The sequence below is a fragment of the Pantherophis guttatus genome, chromosome 7, assembly GCF_059756535.1.
Source record: "Pantherophis guttatus breed Tessera chromosome 7, ASM5975653v1, whole genome shotgun sequence".
NCBI lineage: Eukaryota > Metazoa > Chordata > Lepidosauria > Squamata > Colubridae > Pantherophis > Pantherophis guttatus.
Window position 1 is genome coordinate 21,407,963 of NC_142069.1, and position 17,214 is coordinate 21,425,176.

The 17,214-nt window shown below is 38.9% G+C and overlaps 1 protein-coding gene across 2 annotated transcripts in view; it reads right to left on the reverse strand.

Annotated features, from left to right (window-relative positions):
- Positions 1-869: 869 nt before the first annotated feature.
- Positions 870-17,214, reverse strand: part of AGK (acylglycerol kinase) — a 44,632-nt gene continuing 28,287 nt past the window's right edge. For both annotated transcript variants that reach the window (XM_034402694.3, XM_034402695.3), the window contains 7 exons: positions 16,632-16,711; positions 14,098-14,155; positions 9,783-9,930; positions 8,877-8,974; positions 6,997-7,067; positions 3,745-3,829; positions 870-2,366 (listed from right to left, as the gene is read on the reverse strand). In XM_034402694.3, the coding sequence (XP_034258585.2) occupies positions 2,232-2,366; positions 3,745-3,829; positions 6,997-7,067; positions 8,877-8,974; positions 9,783-9,930; positions 14,098-14,155; positions 16,632-16,711 (675 nt within the window). In that variant the 3' untranslated portion in view covers positions 870-2,231. The remainder of the gene's footprint in view (positions 2,367-3,744; positions 3,830-6,996; positions 7,068-8,876; positions 8,975-9,782; positions 9,931-14,097; positions 14,156-16,631; positions 16,712-17,214) is intronic.

Below are 17,214 nucleotides of genomic sequence, written 5' to 3' on the forward strand. Positions count from 1 at the left end.
TGGCGTGAACCCCCTCCCCTTTTTTAGTCTTTTTAGTTTTTTAGTTTTAAATTGTCATGGGGTTTTAAATTGAATTGTTTTAAACTGGGCCAGTTATATAATTCTTCTAACAATTTTAAATTTTGTATCTGCATGTGTTTTAGCTCTGGCTGTTCACCGCCCTGAGTCCACTAGGAGAAGGGCGGTATACAAATTGAAATAAATAAATAAATAAATAAAAGGTCGGCAGTTCAGCGGTTTGAATCCCTAGTACCATGTAACAGGGTGAGCTCCCGTTACTTGTCCCAGCTTCTGCCAACCTAACCGTTCAAAAGCACATAAAAAATGCAAGTAGAAAAATAGGGACCATCTTTGGTGGGAAGGTAACAGCGTTCCGTGAGCCTTTGGCGTTTAGTCATGCCAGCTACATGACCATGGAGACGTCTTTGGACAGCGCTGGCTCTTCAGCTTTGAAACGGAGATGAGCAGTGCCCCCTAGAGTCGGGAATGACTAGCACATATGTGCAAGGGGAACCTTTATCTTTTAAAATTGCTGATAGTAGAGTATAATTGTCGTATCCATAGATATTAGCAGTTATATTCACAGGGTATTTTTATGGACAGCACACCGATTTCCAGAGTTGTGCAAGAACCTCAAACTCAAAACAAATTAATCTAGAATAGTCCATCAATACAGTCCAAATATGCAGTTTTAATACTGTAGAATAAAACCTTTATTTTCTTTTTGAGTTGTACCCTTGGAAGCAATGAAAAGTCAAAGTTACCCACTTTCAACCTTTTTACATCGTTATCTACAAATCGAGGTTGGGCAGTATTCTATGTTGAGTATTATGTATTGTCTTAGCTGGAAAAAAAATAGGCACAAGACGGTTGTTTTTATATTTAATTAAAAAATAGCAAACAAAGCAATAATCATGTATTTTTCAACGCCAGCTTTCAATCAGAGACAATATTTAGTAATGGGTTTACTTCAGTCCAGCTCATGAACGACATCAAAGCAGAAAAACACTTTTCCAGCTATCAATTTATATCTTTTTAACATTCATGTACAGTATACTTTTTAAATATATATATTTGGCCCTGTCTTTAAAGCTCTGCAGATGAATAATGCAACATGTTTAGTATTTGGTAACTTGAAGACTGAATAGCAAAGTAACTATAATGCACACATGCTGTGTGTTATTTTGTATTTGGCAATCTGTCTATAAAAGAAAGCATAAAAGACACAGAACAGATGGGTGACAGCATTGTTACAACCTAACATCTCAAAACAAACCATTAAAAGTAGAAAATAAACTTCCCTAACAGGTAAACATAAAGATAATTCCTTCAACTAGCTCCATCCAGTGGCAATAGGAAAATTACCAGTTTTATTTATTAACGCACTGAGTCGCTCTGGCTGACTTGAGTTATTTTTTTTTTAAAAAAACAACTAGCTGTGTGGCCTGTAAAGATACCCAAAACATGAAGTAAATTGCTTCATTTTGTTCTTTCTGCAAACAAAACTCCAGGAGACTGTTACTCCAAACTCAGGTGGCTCGTGTGCCAAAAAACCCTGTGCTTCGTCTAATATTAGGTGTCAGAAATCAGCTTGATGGAAGTAGAGATTATGGGTCTTTTGCATGCAAGAAGTTCCAGATTTGATCTTTTTCGCATCCTTCCTCTTGTAGAATAAGAGTAGGATAATATGTGCTTAATACCAGAGACAGGCTGCCAGTCAAGCTGCGGGAATCTGATCTAATGGTTCACTGATCGGTTATTAGTGATTCTATTTTAGATACTTTTCTCTGAGACAGCTCTTAATTTTTAATCACTTTTCTAAACATAAGCATAACACTGATGGGCTGCCTATACCTCAAGTATTGAAATGGGAAAAGAAGCAACATGAGGGAAAGCAGGAGCACGTTCAATGGTCTGAAGTACAGATGTACCAGGTGTACAAATGGAAGTTTATACCAAAAGTGTTTAAAACCAGAAAACACTTGCCACAGAGATATTTGGGAAGTTGTTTTTTTTGTGAAATAATTGGAACCGGACGAAAAGAAAAAACAAAATGTTTCCATCTTCGTTCTTCTTCCTCAATTTCTGACTTGCATAAGTTTGAAAAAGGAAGGCTTTCATCATAACTGAAGGAAAGATGTGCAGTCTTCAGATGCAGTTCGTTAAAACAGTTCGGGCAGTCACCCAAGTCAACCCTTTGATTGCAATACACCTTGAACCAGCTGCTTTGATTATGATATACCTTGGAGCATTTCTTCTTTTTTCTTGGCATCGCAGAAGAAATGGAGTTTCCTGGGCAACAGCTTCACCTCCACTGTCATTGCTTCATGCTCTTCATTGTCTATAGCTAAAGAGCCTTCTGTATCCTGCAGACACGAAAAGATCAAGAGATTTTCACACAACAGGACAACAAAGCAGACATACTGCCTCAAGCTACATCTTGACAGTGGTTCTCTTTAGAATTCTGCAGCACCAGGGCAGGCAGTGAAGATCCGACATTCATGTCCCAAATGTGGTAATGTCCCCAATTACAGCTCGGTTGTATTGCCACAGATCTAAACATTTTGTTGGCTAACATTTTGCTAGCCAATGGGTAACTGGGTCTGTGTTTCACTGTACACTACTTTTTTCTTAATCCCGGTGTGTTGAGTAAACCAAAATTTGGCTGGGTTTACATGACATTCTATGCCAAAACCCAAATACTTTTCATTAGGACTTTGTGTGATACGGCACTCAGCCAGTGAGACAAAACAAATTATTTTATGCAAGGATGATAATTGCCCAATATATCTGTGGTATAGTGGCACAGTGGCTAGAATGCAATACTGCAGGCTAACTCGGCCGACTGCCAACAGTTTGATCCTTAACTGGCTCGAGTTTGACTCAGCCTTCCATCCTTCCGAGGTGGGTAAAATGAGGACCCAAATTGTTGGGGGCAATAGGCTGATTCTGTAAACTACTTAGAGAGGGCTGTAAAGCACTATGAAACAGTATATAAGTCTAAGTGCTGTTGCTATTGTTATATCTGAGTATAAATCTTTGTGCCTACATATAGCCTAATGGAAAACTCTTGCTAATACAATTGTCTGCTTAGAGATCCTTCAGAACTAACCTTGCCGTCTTGCATATATAGAGATCATGGTAATGTCAGAGTTTGTTGCAAAAATCAAATCCAGAAAGCACACACAGGTAACTGATTCAGCAGGATTCATTAATTTCTCTTTATATACAATATAACACATGAGACATATATACAATACCAAGAGTGGTTCTTCCAAAGTGATAGAGAGGAAAGATAAAAAAAACAGGCAGAAAAGAGAACAGCTTTCAGTTTCAGTTCCAACAGCAGACTCAGAGCTCAGCACAGCTAAGCCACGCCCAGACTCCTTGCTTACATTTCTGTTTCTGACTTACTTGCTTTGCTTATTCATTGGCTGACCTTGTTACGATGCCCTATTCCAGTTCATGGATATTCTGACAGGTAAAAGGATCAAATTGGAGGTAGAGTCTGGCATTATATTATACACATTTGTACATACATAAAAATGTAGTTAACCAATAGCAAGGATATGAAAGCTGGTCAATCAGTCCACAAAGACATGAGAATCTGCTTCAAAGCTCACTTAAGCAAAACTCATCTATCTATTCCATCTCGTTACACAGAAAGAAGAAAAGCCACCACTCTTTCTAAGGCGGGAGAGAATAAAACCAGCTCAGTGTGCATTACAGCATTTGATTTCTCACCTCTGGAAGCTGCAAAACACATTTGCTAGCCTGAAGACATTGACTTCCTTCAGGACACAAGTGGGGGTCCTTCATCTTTTGGCTTCTGTGCAAAAACAAGAGGAACACAGGAAAATATTTATGCTTATCATAAAGTATGAGCAAAAAGAAAGTAGAGGGAGCTGGAAAAAACTTCAGAAGCAAATAGTAAATAATAGCAGCCCTTGTAAGATCAAATAAAATTAACAATTTTGCATTACACTACAAAACAGTGTAACATTTTTACATGACCCATTCTTTCAAAGACTTGAGGCATTATATTTCTAAGAGACAAATTGCTTCTAAGGAGTTTCATGCCTGTAAACTTTGAACATAATCTCTGCAATCCGAGAACAGTATTTGAGCTACATAAATACCACTAACTCTTGATATTTATATATATATTTTGTAGTGCATTCTTGTCTAGTAAATAAATTAGTCCTGGGAATTGCTACAACTGGTGCATGAGTCTTGGGGTATCTGCATGCAGACTTACAATGAAGTTTCAGTCCGATGTATTTTTGATGGATTTAGCATTTAAAGAGTTCTGCCCTCTAAATGAGCTGAACTTTATAGTTAATATGCAGAGCTCATCTATCCCTTAAAATTAAAAAGCTGGGGTCAAAACTTCTTTTCCTCAGACATAGATGCAAATATCCTAATTGAACACAATCGGAAAGTTCCAGCTTTAAAAAGTTAGGAAGAAAACATACATGACAGGAAAGTATGTTTGTTATTTCTAATTAGGGTTTTGTAGAAGTTTTGTATATTGTTCGTTCTGATGATTCCCCATGGTTACATAAAATCATAATTTATGAAACTTTAAATTATAATCTGAAATATGCCACTGAACGCTATCACTGAAAAAATTCCAGATTTAGAAGCCTGGTTGCCTGGTTAAAGGCACCAGCAATTGTTATTTATATACACTTCTAGCAATATCTGTCTTACCTGAAAAATATCTACTTGAAGCAGCTTTCGGCTTTTTTAGTTATGTTTACATTTCAGAATTGTACCTACCTTGTTGCTCTACTGCTGAATATTTTTAATGAGAAGGTTCTGGATAATCAAGGCAAAACATTGACTTCCACTTTATTCTTACCCACAATTTACCATGTGATTTGTATTCAAAGATACCATCTTACATCAGTGCAGGAACGCATACAAAAATAAAATAGCTTCTTATATAAAATGTTTACCTAAGCACTACATTTCCATGATGTTATTTGGCTGGCGTTGGTTCTAGCTTGACCTTTTTCTGTCTTTGCTTAATTGCTTCTATGTGTGAGCACCCCATTCAGCCTCATTACCTGCTCAGACAGCTGGTGAAACCAGCTGTGATGCAACTCAACCCATCAAGGCTACGTGAACAGATTAAAAAAGTGGCTCCCACAGGGGAAACTCTCACACGGTCACTGGACTCCACACATCAAAACTGTCCTTGCTAAAGAAGGCTCTTCAGAAGGGGTTTGGTGGGGGTAGCATTCTTGGAACTGGAAGACAAGGCAAGGAAGCCCACCTCCAGGAGTCCCATATTTGGACCCTATTTCTATAAGAACTAGGAAAAGCTGACAATTTTTAAATTATAGTGTCTCCTCAAAGGCCCTCTACTGGCTTTTGTTTTGTTTGTTTGCTGCTTATCTCTAAGTGTGTGTGTGTGTGTGTGTGTGTGTGTGTGTGTGTGTACCCACCCTGTTTCCCCCAAAATAAGACATCTCCTGATAATAAGCCCAATCGGGCTTTTAAGCGCATGGCAATAAGGCCAAGCCCTTATTTCAGGGTTCAAAAAATATATATAAGACAGGGTCTTATTTTCGGGGAAACATGGTACACATACATATACTGTGTGTGTGTGTGTGTGTGTGTGTGTCTGTCTATCATCTATCTATCTATCCATCCATCCATCCATCCATCCATCCATCCATCCATCCATCCATATCTATTCATCCATCCATCCATCATCTATCTATCATCTATCTATCTATCTATCTATCTATCTATCTATCTATCTATCTATCTATCATGAGCCATCGTGGCCCAGTGGTTAGAGTGCAGTACTGCAGGCTACTTCTGCTGATCACCAGTTTGGCAGATTGAATCTCACTAGGCTGAAGGTTGACTCAGCCTTCCATCCTTCCCAGGTGGATAAAATGAGGACCCAGATTGTTGGGGGCAATATGCTGACTCTGTAAACCGCCTAGAGAGGGCTGTAAAGCACTATGAAGCGGTATATAAGTCTAAGTGCTATCTATCTATCTATCTATCTATCTATCTATCTATCTATCTATCTATCTATCCACACTGTATACACACATTTTATCTAGTGAAATATATATACTGTTTTATTGTACTTGCCCTTCCTCACCTTTTAACTACGGGTAGTCCTCAAATTACGACCACAATTGAGCCCAAAATTTCTGTTACTAAGCGAGACAGCTGCTAAGTGAAATTTGCCTCATGTTATGACCTCTCCTGCCACAGTTGTTAAGTGAATCACTGCAGTTAAGTTAGTGAATCTGGCTTTGACTTTGCTTGTCAGAAGGTCGCAAAAACTGATCACATGACCAATATCTCTCAGTCTAATCCACTTCACATATAGTAGGGATAAAAATGAAGGTGGAAGTACTACTAAGAGTCCTGGGGGGGGGGGGGTGCAGTGGTTAGAATGCAGTATTGCAGGTTAATTCAGCTCACGGTCAGGAGTTTCATCCTCACCGGCTCAAGCCTTCCATCCTTCCGAGGTTGGTAAAATAAGGACCCAGATTGTTGGGTGCAATATGCTGACTCTGTAAATCACTTAGAGAGGGCAGGAAAGCAGTATGAAGCCGTACATAAGTCTAAGTGCTATTGCTATTATGTACACCAATGTACACTAGCCTTGCAAATAAGGAAGGAACTGAAGAATTTTTAGGAAGGAGCTTGCAAGATTCTGTTATTCTACCCTAAGATAAGAACATTTCTGGAATCCTTGACCTTGTCATGTCAGTTCCTTGACCTTGCCCACCTAAAAAGAGTGACACCTAGAGCTTCTTGGGAAGATGTACTATAAATCTAACAAATAATAAAGAAATATGTTACTGCACGGAATTCTGGCATGGTAGAAAACTTTTCTATCTTTTCTTTCATTTTAATCACTCTTTGAAATAAAAATTTCTTTTAATATTCACAGAGCAAACAAATAAATAAAATTGATGGCTATGATAAGCTACATAAGGCAGGTTCTCTAATACTCACCCTCTTTTTATGTAGTCTCCTCTACTGATTGCATCTGGTTCAATACAAATATTCATGAAGTCTTTTTCACGCTGAAACAAGTATTTCCAAAAGAGAGATGTTAGCATTAACATCTCAGCATCTCACAAATATTCCAGGCATATTTGTGAAAAATATTTGATTCTTCCTATGAGAAGGTAGTCTAACATTGACTCATGTATGGATTAAAAAGACAGAGTCATCTACTAAACACAGCAGAAACTGTGGAAGGAATTTAAATAAACTGGTTAAAGATAAAAGTGAAAAATCTGAACAAACCATTGAATTTGAAGAAAGGCAAAGCCATGAAGACAAAGCTCTCAAATGAATTTAACAAAAAATTTCAGAAAGATGTTAGAAGAGACAAGAAGCAGTATTACAGCAACATCTATAGACATAAAAAATGAAAACACTGAAAAACAAGGAAACTCTTCCAAACAATCTCAGAATTCAGGACAAGATTCCAACCTTGAATTAGTATGCCAAGAACGCCCCTAGACAGATGGGAACTCATTCAGAGAAGATCAAACAAAGATGTATAGTAGAAAAGTCAACATTCAAGGTATCTTAGAAGATAGTCCCTATTTTTTAAAAAATCTATTACTAGAAGATGAAATTAGATAAATACTTACGTTACCACATCAGACGGCTACAGTTATTGATGGAATATTTACAGAAATATGGCAAGCAACAGATAAATCTGTAAAGTTGTAACAAAACTTCCAGGAAATATGGAGAACGATATAGTAGTCAACAGACTGGAAGATAACATTCTATGTACCATATAGGGCCGTGGTGGCGCAGTGGTTAGAATGCAGTCTTGCAGGCTAATTCAGCTCACTGCCAGGAGTTCAATCCTGACTGTTAAGCTAAGGTTAACTTAGCTTTCCATCCTTCCAAGATTGGTAAAATGAGGACCCAGATTGTTGGGGGCAACATGCTGACTCTGTAAACCACTTAGAGAGGGCTATGAAGCACCATAAAACGGCATATAATCTAAGTGCTATTGGTATTGCTATATCAAAGAAAGATGACATAACAGAGCATGCAAACTGTTGTACAATAGCCTTAATTTCACATGTTAACAAAATAATACTTGGGATCACCAAACAGAGGTTAGAACCCTACATGGAAAGAGAGATGCCAAATATTCAAATTGGCTTTAGAAAAGGCCAAGAACATAAGATATTATTGCCGAGGTATGCTGGATAACTGAGAAAGGCAAAGACTGCCAAAAAGAATTTGATATGTGCTTCATTGATAATAGAAAGGCTTTTGATTGTGTCAATCATGTCAAACTGACATACACTTAGAAAAACAGGGATCCCAGAACATCTTATTGGCCTTATATGAAAACTATACACAGGTCAGGAAGACAAAGTCCAGATGGAACATGACAAAATAGAATGGTTTCATATCTGCAAAGGAATGAAATAAGGCTGTATCCCTCTTTTTATTCAATCTATATACAGAATATAAATAAAGGGAAGCTGGATAGGAAGAAGATGGATGCGGTTTTAAGGCTGGAGAAAGAAACATCAATAATTGGCACTGTGCTGATGTACAGTTTGATAGCTGAAAATGCAAATGATCTCCAAGCTCGGGAGATCTGAGTGAAAAAGGAGCAGCGTTAAAAAAAAAATCAGTCTCAAATAAATATAAAGAAAATCAAACCGAGGACAACAGATTTAGCAACCAGGTTTAAAAATGGCAATGGAGACACTGAAGTGGTGAATGATTTCTGCCTTTAAGGATTATTAACAGTAAAGGAATTAGCAGTTAAGAAACATACCATAGAATAGCACCTAATGGTCAAATTGGGGAAAAGTTGTTAAGTGGGGGTTGAACTTTTATTCTCTTACTTTCAAGTCGAGATTCCTGTTCTGAGTAGTGACAGAGAATTCAAGGGCAGACAATGGCATTTCATTCCAGGCCTCTGGAATTTCCTCCTTTGGGATTTCTGAGGTCCAAGAGAGAAAAGAAAATTAAGTAGAGTGTTAAACAATGCACCATTTTATTTTGTTTGGGTTTGTTGTTGTTGTTATTGTTGTTTCATCATTCTGTCCTTTTATTTATTACTTGTTAAATTTTATTTGCTGCTTATCTCACCGTAGGGCTACTCTAGGAGCCTCGCAATAATAAAAAAGAGAAAAATGCAAGGCATGTAAACGGAAGTAAAATAATAGAACAATAAGATAAAGAACGATAAAGAAACACAACATAATGATATATCAATAAAGGTAAAGGTAAAGGTTCCCCTCGCACATATGTGCTAGTCATTCCCGACTCTAGGGGGCGGTGCTCATCTCTGTTTCAAAGCCGAAGAGCCAGCGCTGTCCGAAGACATCTCCGTGGTCATGAGGCCGGCATGACTAAACGCCAAAGGCACATGGAATGCTGTTACCTCCCCACCAAAGGCGGTCCCTATTTTTCTACTTGCATTTTTTACGTGTTTTCGAACTGCTAGGTTGGCAGAAGCTGGGATAAGTAACGGGAACTCACCCAGTTACGCGGCATTAGAGATTTGAACCACTGAACTGCTGACCTTTCAATCGATAAGCTCAGCGTCTTAGTCACTGAGCCACCGTGTCCCTCTAATATATCAATATGATAACCAAAAAGATGGATGGATGGAGACCAGAGAGCAAGGAGGGAAGATGGGAATCTGCGATCAATCTAGCAGCCACCTCCAGTGTAGAACTCCCCCCACGGGGTCCCCCACCCTAACCGGTAGGGCCAGGACTTCACTTTGTGCATATTTTGCTTACCTTTGGGGGTGGGTGTCCAATAATATGCAAGTCTCTTATAAAGCCTAATATATAATGGAGGTCGAGTTGTCTTCTGCTCTGGCTCCTCAGGTGGCCTTGGAATAGGGCCCAAATAGGTAAGGGAAGCTAGATGTTTCTGAGGCCATTCCTTGGAATTTGGCAAAAAGGAAGAAAAGCATCAGTATTAACATAGTATGAAAATGTATATGTATTTCATAGACTTAAAACCAAAAATATTTCTGTTGCATATCATACCAGAAAAATATAATAAAGGGAATATGTACTTAATACTACATGTGTTAATAGTGGCTAGAATTGTATTTTGCACAACACTGGAACAGCATAGAGATCCCTACAGAAGAGAATGTAATTAAAAAAAATACTAGAATGTGCAGAAATGGACAGATTAACACTTACAATTAAAGACAGGGAAGACACTGAATATTTCTAAATATGGGACTCCTTCTATCTATGGTTAGCAAGCAGAAACAGAAGTTAGATTTAAAAAAATATATATGAGAATGACTAATTTTGTAAAAATGATTTACTAAATGGATAAGTAAGCACTATTGTCACTGTATGTTTATTAGCAATGTTATGATGAGACATCATTGTTACTATATGATGACTACTAATGTTATGTTATTGTTATGATTATTACTCAAAATAACTATACCCAGACAACACACTGTTTATATAGACATTGAAATTTTTGCTCTTTCTATAAATAAAAAAATTAAAAAATGAAAGCGTATGTGTATTCCAACGCAGACTGAAAAAAACCGATGGCCACAAAACAGGTGCAAAGAAGTAACAGCAAGGTAGGAAATCACGGATAGGAAAAAAGCTACTTTCTCCATTCAATTATTCCATTAGCTGCCCTCCATTCTCCATACAGAACTGTGGTGGCACAGTGGTTAGAATGCAGTACTGCAAGTTCAAACATACCCTCCGATGATTTAATAATTAGAAAGGTATTAGATTGCGCCGAGATGGATAAAATGACATTGGAACTGAAAGGACTGATAGATTCAGACTTTTACATAATATGGGAGAAATGGTATAATTGGATTGAAGATAGAAAAAAAGGGAAATAACAGATAGTAGATTTTGTAAAATTATATAGAGTATAGGAGAACATTAGTGTGATGATATGTAAATGGTCACAGTCATGCCCAAGAGCTGAATAAGAATTGTTTAATTGTTAAAACCCAATAAAACTCAAATAAAAAAAAAAAGAATGCAGTACTGCAAGTTAACTCGCTGCTCATTCCAGGAGTTCGATTCTGAATGGCTCAAGGTTGACTCAGCCTTCCATCCTTCCGAGGTGGGTAAAATGAAGACCCAGATTGTTGGGAGCAATATCTTGACTGTAAACCGCTTAGAGAGAGCTATAAAGCACTATGAAATGGTATATAAGTCTAAGTGCTATTGCTTTGCTATTCTCATTTAGGGAATAAGGTCTTGAGACGAGTGGTGGGGAAGGAAACATTAACCATCCCATTTTCCGTTTCTGCCCTTGACAGCTATTTGCAACTGAATTATTCAGGTCCTTTCCTGCTGAATGCATAGGTCAGTCATAAGCCCTATCATGTTTCACAAGGAAAAACAAGAACATCCAGTCTTTAAACACAGCATCATTCCCCCCCGCCAGAGAAAGCAGAATATGAAACAGCAAAAGTTACACAGGAGTTCAAATAGTAAAATGGACTGTGTGACTATGGCTACCTTTTTAATAAACCACATGTACTGCTAAAACCATGGAACCTAGGTAAAAAAATTACATGCCTTAACAGAAAAAATATGTGTCTCCTTTACATTATAATCATTCAATATTTGAGAACTTTAAAACGATGGCAATTAACCCTTCTGCTCAATCTGTGACTGGCTGGCTGTAAGAGACGAATTATCAACAGTCCTCTAAGCTCTATTTATAGGCACCACTTACATCAACTGAATAGGGTGAATCATTAGCATAACAAAAGCCCCAAGAGAGAACTGCACTAGAGGAAGACAGCAGAGTACAGTAGATTTTAATGGATGTCGCTGCATCCCAGCATCCCTTCGCTGATTTCTCTTTGCTTATTTTATTCATAGTGCAGCAATATATTTTTTTTAGCTGCATTCCCTGATTTTGTTTTATAAAAGGTCTTTGTTTTTGCCACCACCTGCTTGGCAAAATATACATCAAATGACTTCACATCAGTTCCATCTTGAGGAGCAGCTTTGGATCCGTTTAAAGTACCTAAAATTATACTGTCACAAACAATCCAAGTAGGATCGTGTGGCATGCACAAATATAAGAAGCTGCTTTCTAACAAGTAAGGTCATGGAGAACTAAGTCTCAGAACTGTTATCAATGATCAGCGGAAAAAAAAAAAATCCTTCTCATGAGAGATGCTGAGACTGAATCTGGAACCTTACAGTATTCTTCCCTCCCTCTCTCAAATTTGGAAAACACACAACTCCTTCACAAAGGGGGCTGTGTATGGTGTATGCATGCAAATATTTATTATAACATTAATCTACATCAGGGATGTTAAATTCGATTTCATTGAGGCCCGCATCAGGGTAATTTGGCCTCGGGGGGGGAGGGGCATGGCCAGGGGTGTGTGGCCATCTCGATGTCACTCATCGAGGCTCTGTTTTCAGCAGTGATGGCCTCCTGCAACCCTCTGCAGCAAAAATGGAGCTCGGGGAAGCCATCGCGGCTGAAAACAGAGCCCGGGCAGGCTGCATGCGGCCTTCCTGAGTTCCTTTTTTGCTGGAAGAGGGCTGGAGGCTGTTGTGGCTGAAAACGGAGCCTCTAGTTTTGCTGGCAGAGGCACCGCGGGCCAGTTCTTCAGTGTTTCCAGGGCGGGCCCGTGGGCCAGATCTAAGCACCCTGTGGGCTGGATTCGGCCCGCGGGCCTTGAGTTTGACACCCCTGATCTACATGTAATATTAGAGCCTTAAAACATTCAGTGAATTTACATATGGGAAGATTCAGGACAAGGAAGTACTTCTTTATATGCTAGATAACTGCACTATGGAAGCTGATACCTGTTCTGTCCCCAACCACACGCGCACACACCAACAGACGTTCAAGAGTTATAGACCAAACCAGCCGGCAAAATCCTTTTCCTTATGATAACGGAACTTGGCAACAACCTAGTGGCTGCCTGCCAAGAGTTTATTATTTACGAAGAGGAGAGATAACTTCTCCCCACTCCTGGTACATCAAAAGAAACAGCTCAATAATTACGGAGTCAATCAAGTCCAGAGATAATCCAGCAAAGTCTATAGCAAAAAGTCCGGCAATGCAGAATGGCGTGGAAGCTTTCAGCTTTGTTCATCACAAGGTTTGACTGGCTACCACGCTCCCTTTTATATCCTGTGGGGTGTGGTCCAGTGACTCAGCCTAATCTCGGGCATGCCTTTTCTTCTGTTGCGTGCACTTATCTCTGCGACGCTGGCGTGGATCCAGCCAAGACTCATTACCCTCATCACTGTCCATCTGTGGCTGCGTGGACGTGCTTGGCCCCAGCCCTATCTCTTGCCCTTCGGCGGACACCGAAGGCATTGCCAGAGAGGAGGGTCCTGGAGAGGGAGGCCTTGCCAACTCCTCTCCTTCACTCTTGGAGTCCTCTTCTGCCGATGACACAGGCTCAGGTAACAGAGCCACAACAATACCATCAGTTCCACAATGCAGTTATCTGTTGCATACCATCACTACCACTTTCAACAATGAAGGTTATTGAGGGTTACTAGTACTGATACCTGTAACTGTCTATGGAAATTCTCAGACATTCAGGCCATAGTTGTCCCAAAGGTGTTTTTTTTAGGAGGCAACTGAACTTTCTTGTTTTTCTTTGAAGACGTTTCACTTCTCATCCAAGAAGCTTCTTCAGCTCTGACTGGACAGCTCTGCAAGGAGTATGTATTTTATATATTTATAAATTTATTTTATATTTATTTTATAAATTTATACTCTACACGGAATATAAGGCCATCCATTCCCACACCATTCAGTCAGAGCTGAAGAAGCTTCTTGGATGAGAAGCAAAACATCTTCAAAGAAAAACAAGGAAGTCCAGTTGCCTCTTGAAAAAGTACCTTTGGGATACCTGTAACTGTTTCCTGAATCACAGAGTTTGTGTTAAATATCTGCTTCTAAGGGCTGGTGGGAGGAAGGGAGAGGAGAACAAATGTCTGGTTATCCATAGCTGTTATCATTTAGCAGAGCAGTGCATGACAGACGACTAGATGTACAGAAAGATGATTCTTTTTTTAGTTTCTAGCAATGAAATAATATTGAGTGATTGATAATAATTACCTTTAATGTGTTAAAAAAATGGGCTGCCTGGATTTTCAGAGGTCCCAAATACCAGTATCTGGAACATAACAAAACAAAACAAAAAAGCAAAATTGAAATCTAAGGAAAGCAATTAGCATTTTTAATATATTTTTTTAATCAAAAGCATTTGTTACAGTTTTATACTTGTACGTGATAGACAATAAAAAGACAATAAAAAGAAGAGTGCAATTGGCCCTGGCTTCATGCTAATGCAGATGTGGCTTGGTAAAATCTAGCTTATCTAGAGGTCATCTGAATGTAGTAGTCTAACATGTCATTCCCAGTCTAGTCCACTGAACTACAGTACTTAATTGCATACTGCAGTGTTTCTCCACCTTGGTGACTTTTAAGATTTGCGAACTTCAATTCCCAGAATTCTCCCGTCAGCTGTGCTGGCTGGGGAATTCTGGGAGTTGAAATCCACAGATCTTAAAAGTTGCCAAGGTTGAGAAAATACTGGCATGTTGCCATTTCTATATTACTTGTACAGAATGAGGTTTTTCTATCCCGCTTTTAACTTCTTACTAAACAAGTGTATTGAGCTGGTGACTTCCTGCTGCAGAAGCCAGAGCATTCTTCCATACAAAGCATGTTCATATTTATGCGGCTTAGAATCTTAAAACTTTAATCAGCTTTGGCAAAGTTTAAAAATTAAGAGAAAAAAGACTTAACAGGGAAAAAAAGTCTATTAAAATAGAACAAAAACTATAGCTTGTATCTGTCTCTCAAAAGATTCACACAATCAGTCTACATACAATGTCTTTATATCTATTTTAAAAGCAGCCTATTGTGTCCCATTCCACATCTACCACAAATCAACAACCCCATGGACAACATTCCTCCAGGCCTTCCTGTCCTCTACCATCCCCCGGAGTCCATTTAAGCTCACGCCGATTGCTTCAGTGACTCCATCCAGCCACCTCATTTTCTGTCATCCCCTTCTTCTTTTGCCCTCAATCTTTCACAGCATTAGTGAGTCCTTTCTTCTCATTAGGTGGCCAAAGTATTTGAGTTTCATCTTCAGGATCTGACCTTCTAAAGGGCAGTCAGGGTTGATCTCCTCTAGGACCGGTTTGATCGCTTTGCAGTCCAAGGGACTCGCAGGAGTCTTCTCCAGCACCATAGTTCAAAGGCCTCAATTCTTCCTTATGGTCCAACTTTCACAGCCATACATTGCAACTGGGAAAACCATAGCCTTGACTATATGCACTTTTGTTGGCAGAGTGATATCTCTGCTTTTTAGTAAGCTATCTAGATTTGCCATGGCTTTCCTCCCCAGGAGCAAGCATCTTTTAATTTCTTGGCTGTAGTCCCCATCTGTGGTGATCTTGGAGCCCAGGAAAATAAAATCTGTCACTACCTCCATTCCTTCCCCATCTATTTGTCAGGAATTGATAGCTCACTAGAGAGGAAGAACCTAGTTCTTCATAGAGCACTTAAGAGAAAAACAATAGTGAGCTGTACATCTCAGTCCTGGGAGAGAGGTAACCATTCCTGTTCATAAATGTAGAACTCTATATAGAGAGTTTTCATGTGACACCTATAGCTCCTCACTTATAATACTATACTCCTATAAGTCTATAGAGATTCTCAATCATCCAGGTCATGGTTGTCCCAAAGGTGCTTTTTCAGGAGGCAACTGGACTTTCTTGTTTGGAAAAAAAAAGGAAAGAAAAAAGAAAAAACAAGAAAGTCCAGCTGCCTCTTGAAACCTTTGGGATAACCATGACCTGGATGACTGAGAATCTCTATAGATGTTTAGCTATACAATTTGAGATGAACACCCTTTGAATGGTGTGGGAGCAGGAATGGATTTCTAGAGGAAAAACTGCAGACTACAGGAACCAAGAGAACTACTCAGGTGAATCTGAGGATACAGCTAAACCTCCAAGTGCTTCAACGACCCTCTAAAAGGATGCAAATGACCAGCTGTCTGCAAGGAATATAAATCCTTCTATTCCCCACTATCCTATCAGAACTGGAGAAGCTTCCTGGATGAGAAGCAAAACGTCTTCAAAGAAAAAAAACAAGAAAATCCAGTTACCTTTGAGACTATACTCCTGTATTGTATGGATGACTATATATCATTATCAATCCTGCCTGGTTCAAAAGTAGATATTATCCAGATGACATGGATGAACAATGGATACCAGATGGTTTTGTGATTACAGATTATAAATAGAGGGCCACTATGTAGAAACCACAAATCCGTTTCATGCAGTCCAGGTCAAGTAACTTTCTAACAATTAGGGAGGCGCTTGGTAAAATACCATGACTCAATCTCTTTCTCAAGAGGGAGAAGAGCAGTGCCTTGAGAATGAGGAATTAATCATCAGAGCTGCAGAATGATAGCCAAGAAATGTATGGAATGGGAACCAGAGGGAACAGAAATCTTCAGGCTACTGGAGCTAGAATACATTGGCAATAATGACTTTGGAACAATGCCCCAACGGAAATAACATACAGGAGAAAAGATAGACATAAATACAAGTTAGAGCAAAATATTTACTTACTTGCTGACTTTTGCTCCTGCATCTCTGTAAGAGCCCCACCGTAAGCCATTCACAGCAAATACTGGCTGTTCTTTGCTCCCCTTTCCATAAAGGAAAACGCAAAAACAGAAATCTTGTTTTATACAGAGGCAGCCAAACCTTTACATTGCATTAATCTAGTAATAGCAGCATCAACAGAATAAATGTGTATGGCTGTATGTTAAAAATACACATTAAAAATACTGACCATTGTATGTTACCATGGCAGGTCCACAGAATAGAATTATTAAATTATAATAAATTAATGCAAATGGAGTTTAGCTCCATCGTTTCAACCCATTTCATTTTGTCAGCTAAAAAGCAGCACAGATTATTAAGCAGTTTTGCTTCATGTGCCTTGCTGAAATAAAAGGATTTTCTTCCTCTTCTTCCTCCTGTTCCTTCCCTTCCCTCTCAGGCTACTATTTTCACTGTATGAAAGCAGGTAAGCCAAAAAATAGATAACCAGAAGATATGCCTTCACAGAATGAAATCAATTGTATGCTTTGGCAGTGGACAATCTTACCAACAATTGCAGCTGCACCAACAACTACAAAATTAAAAG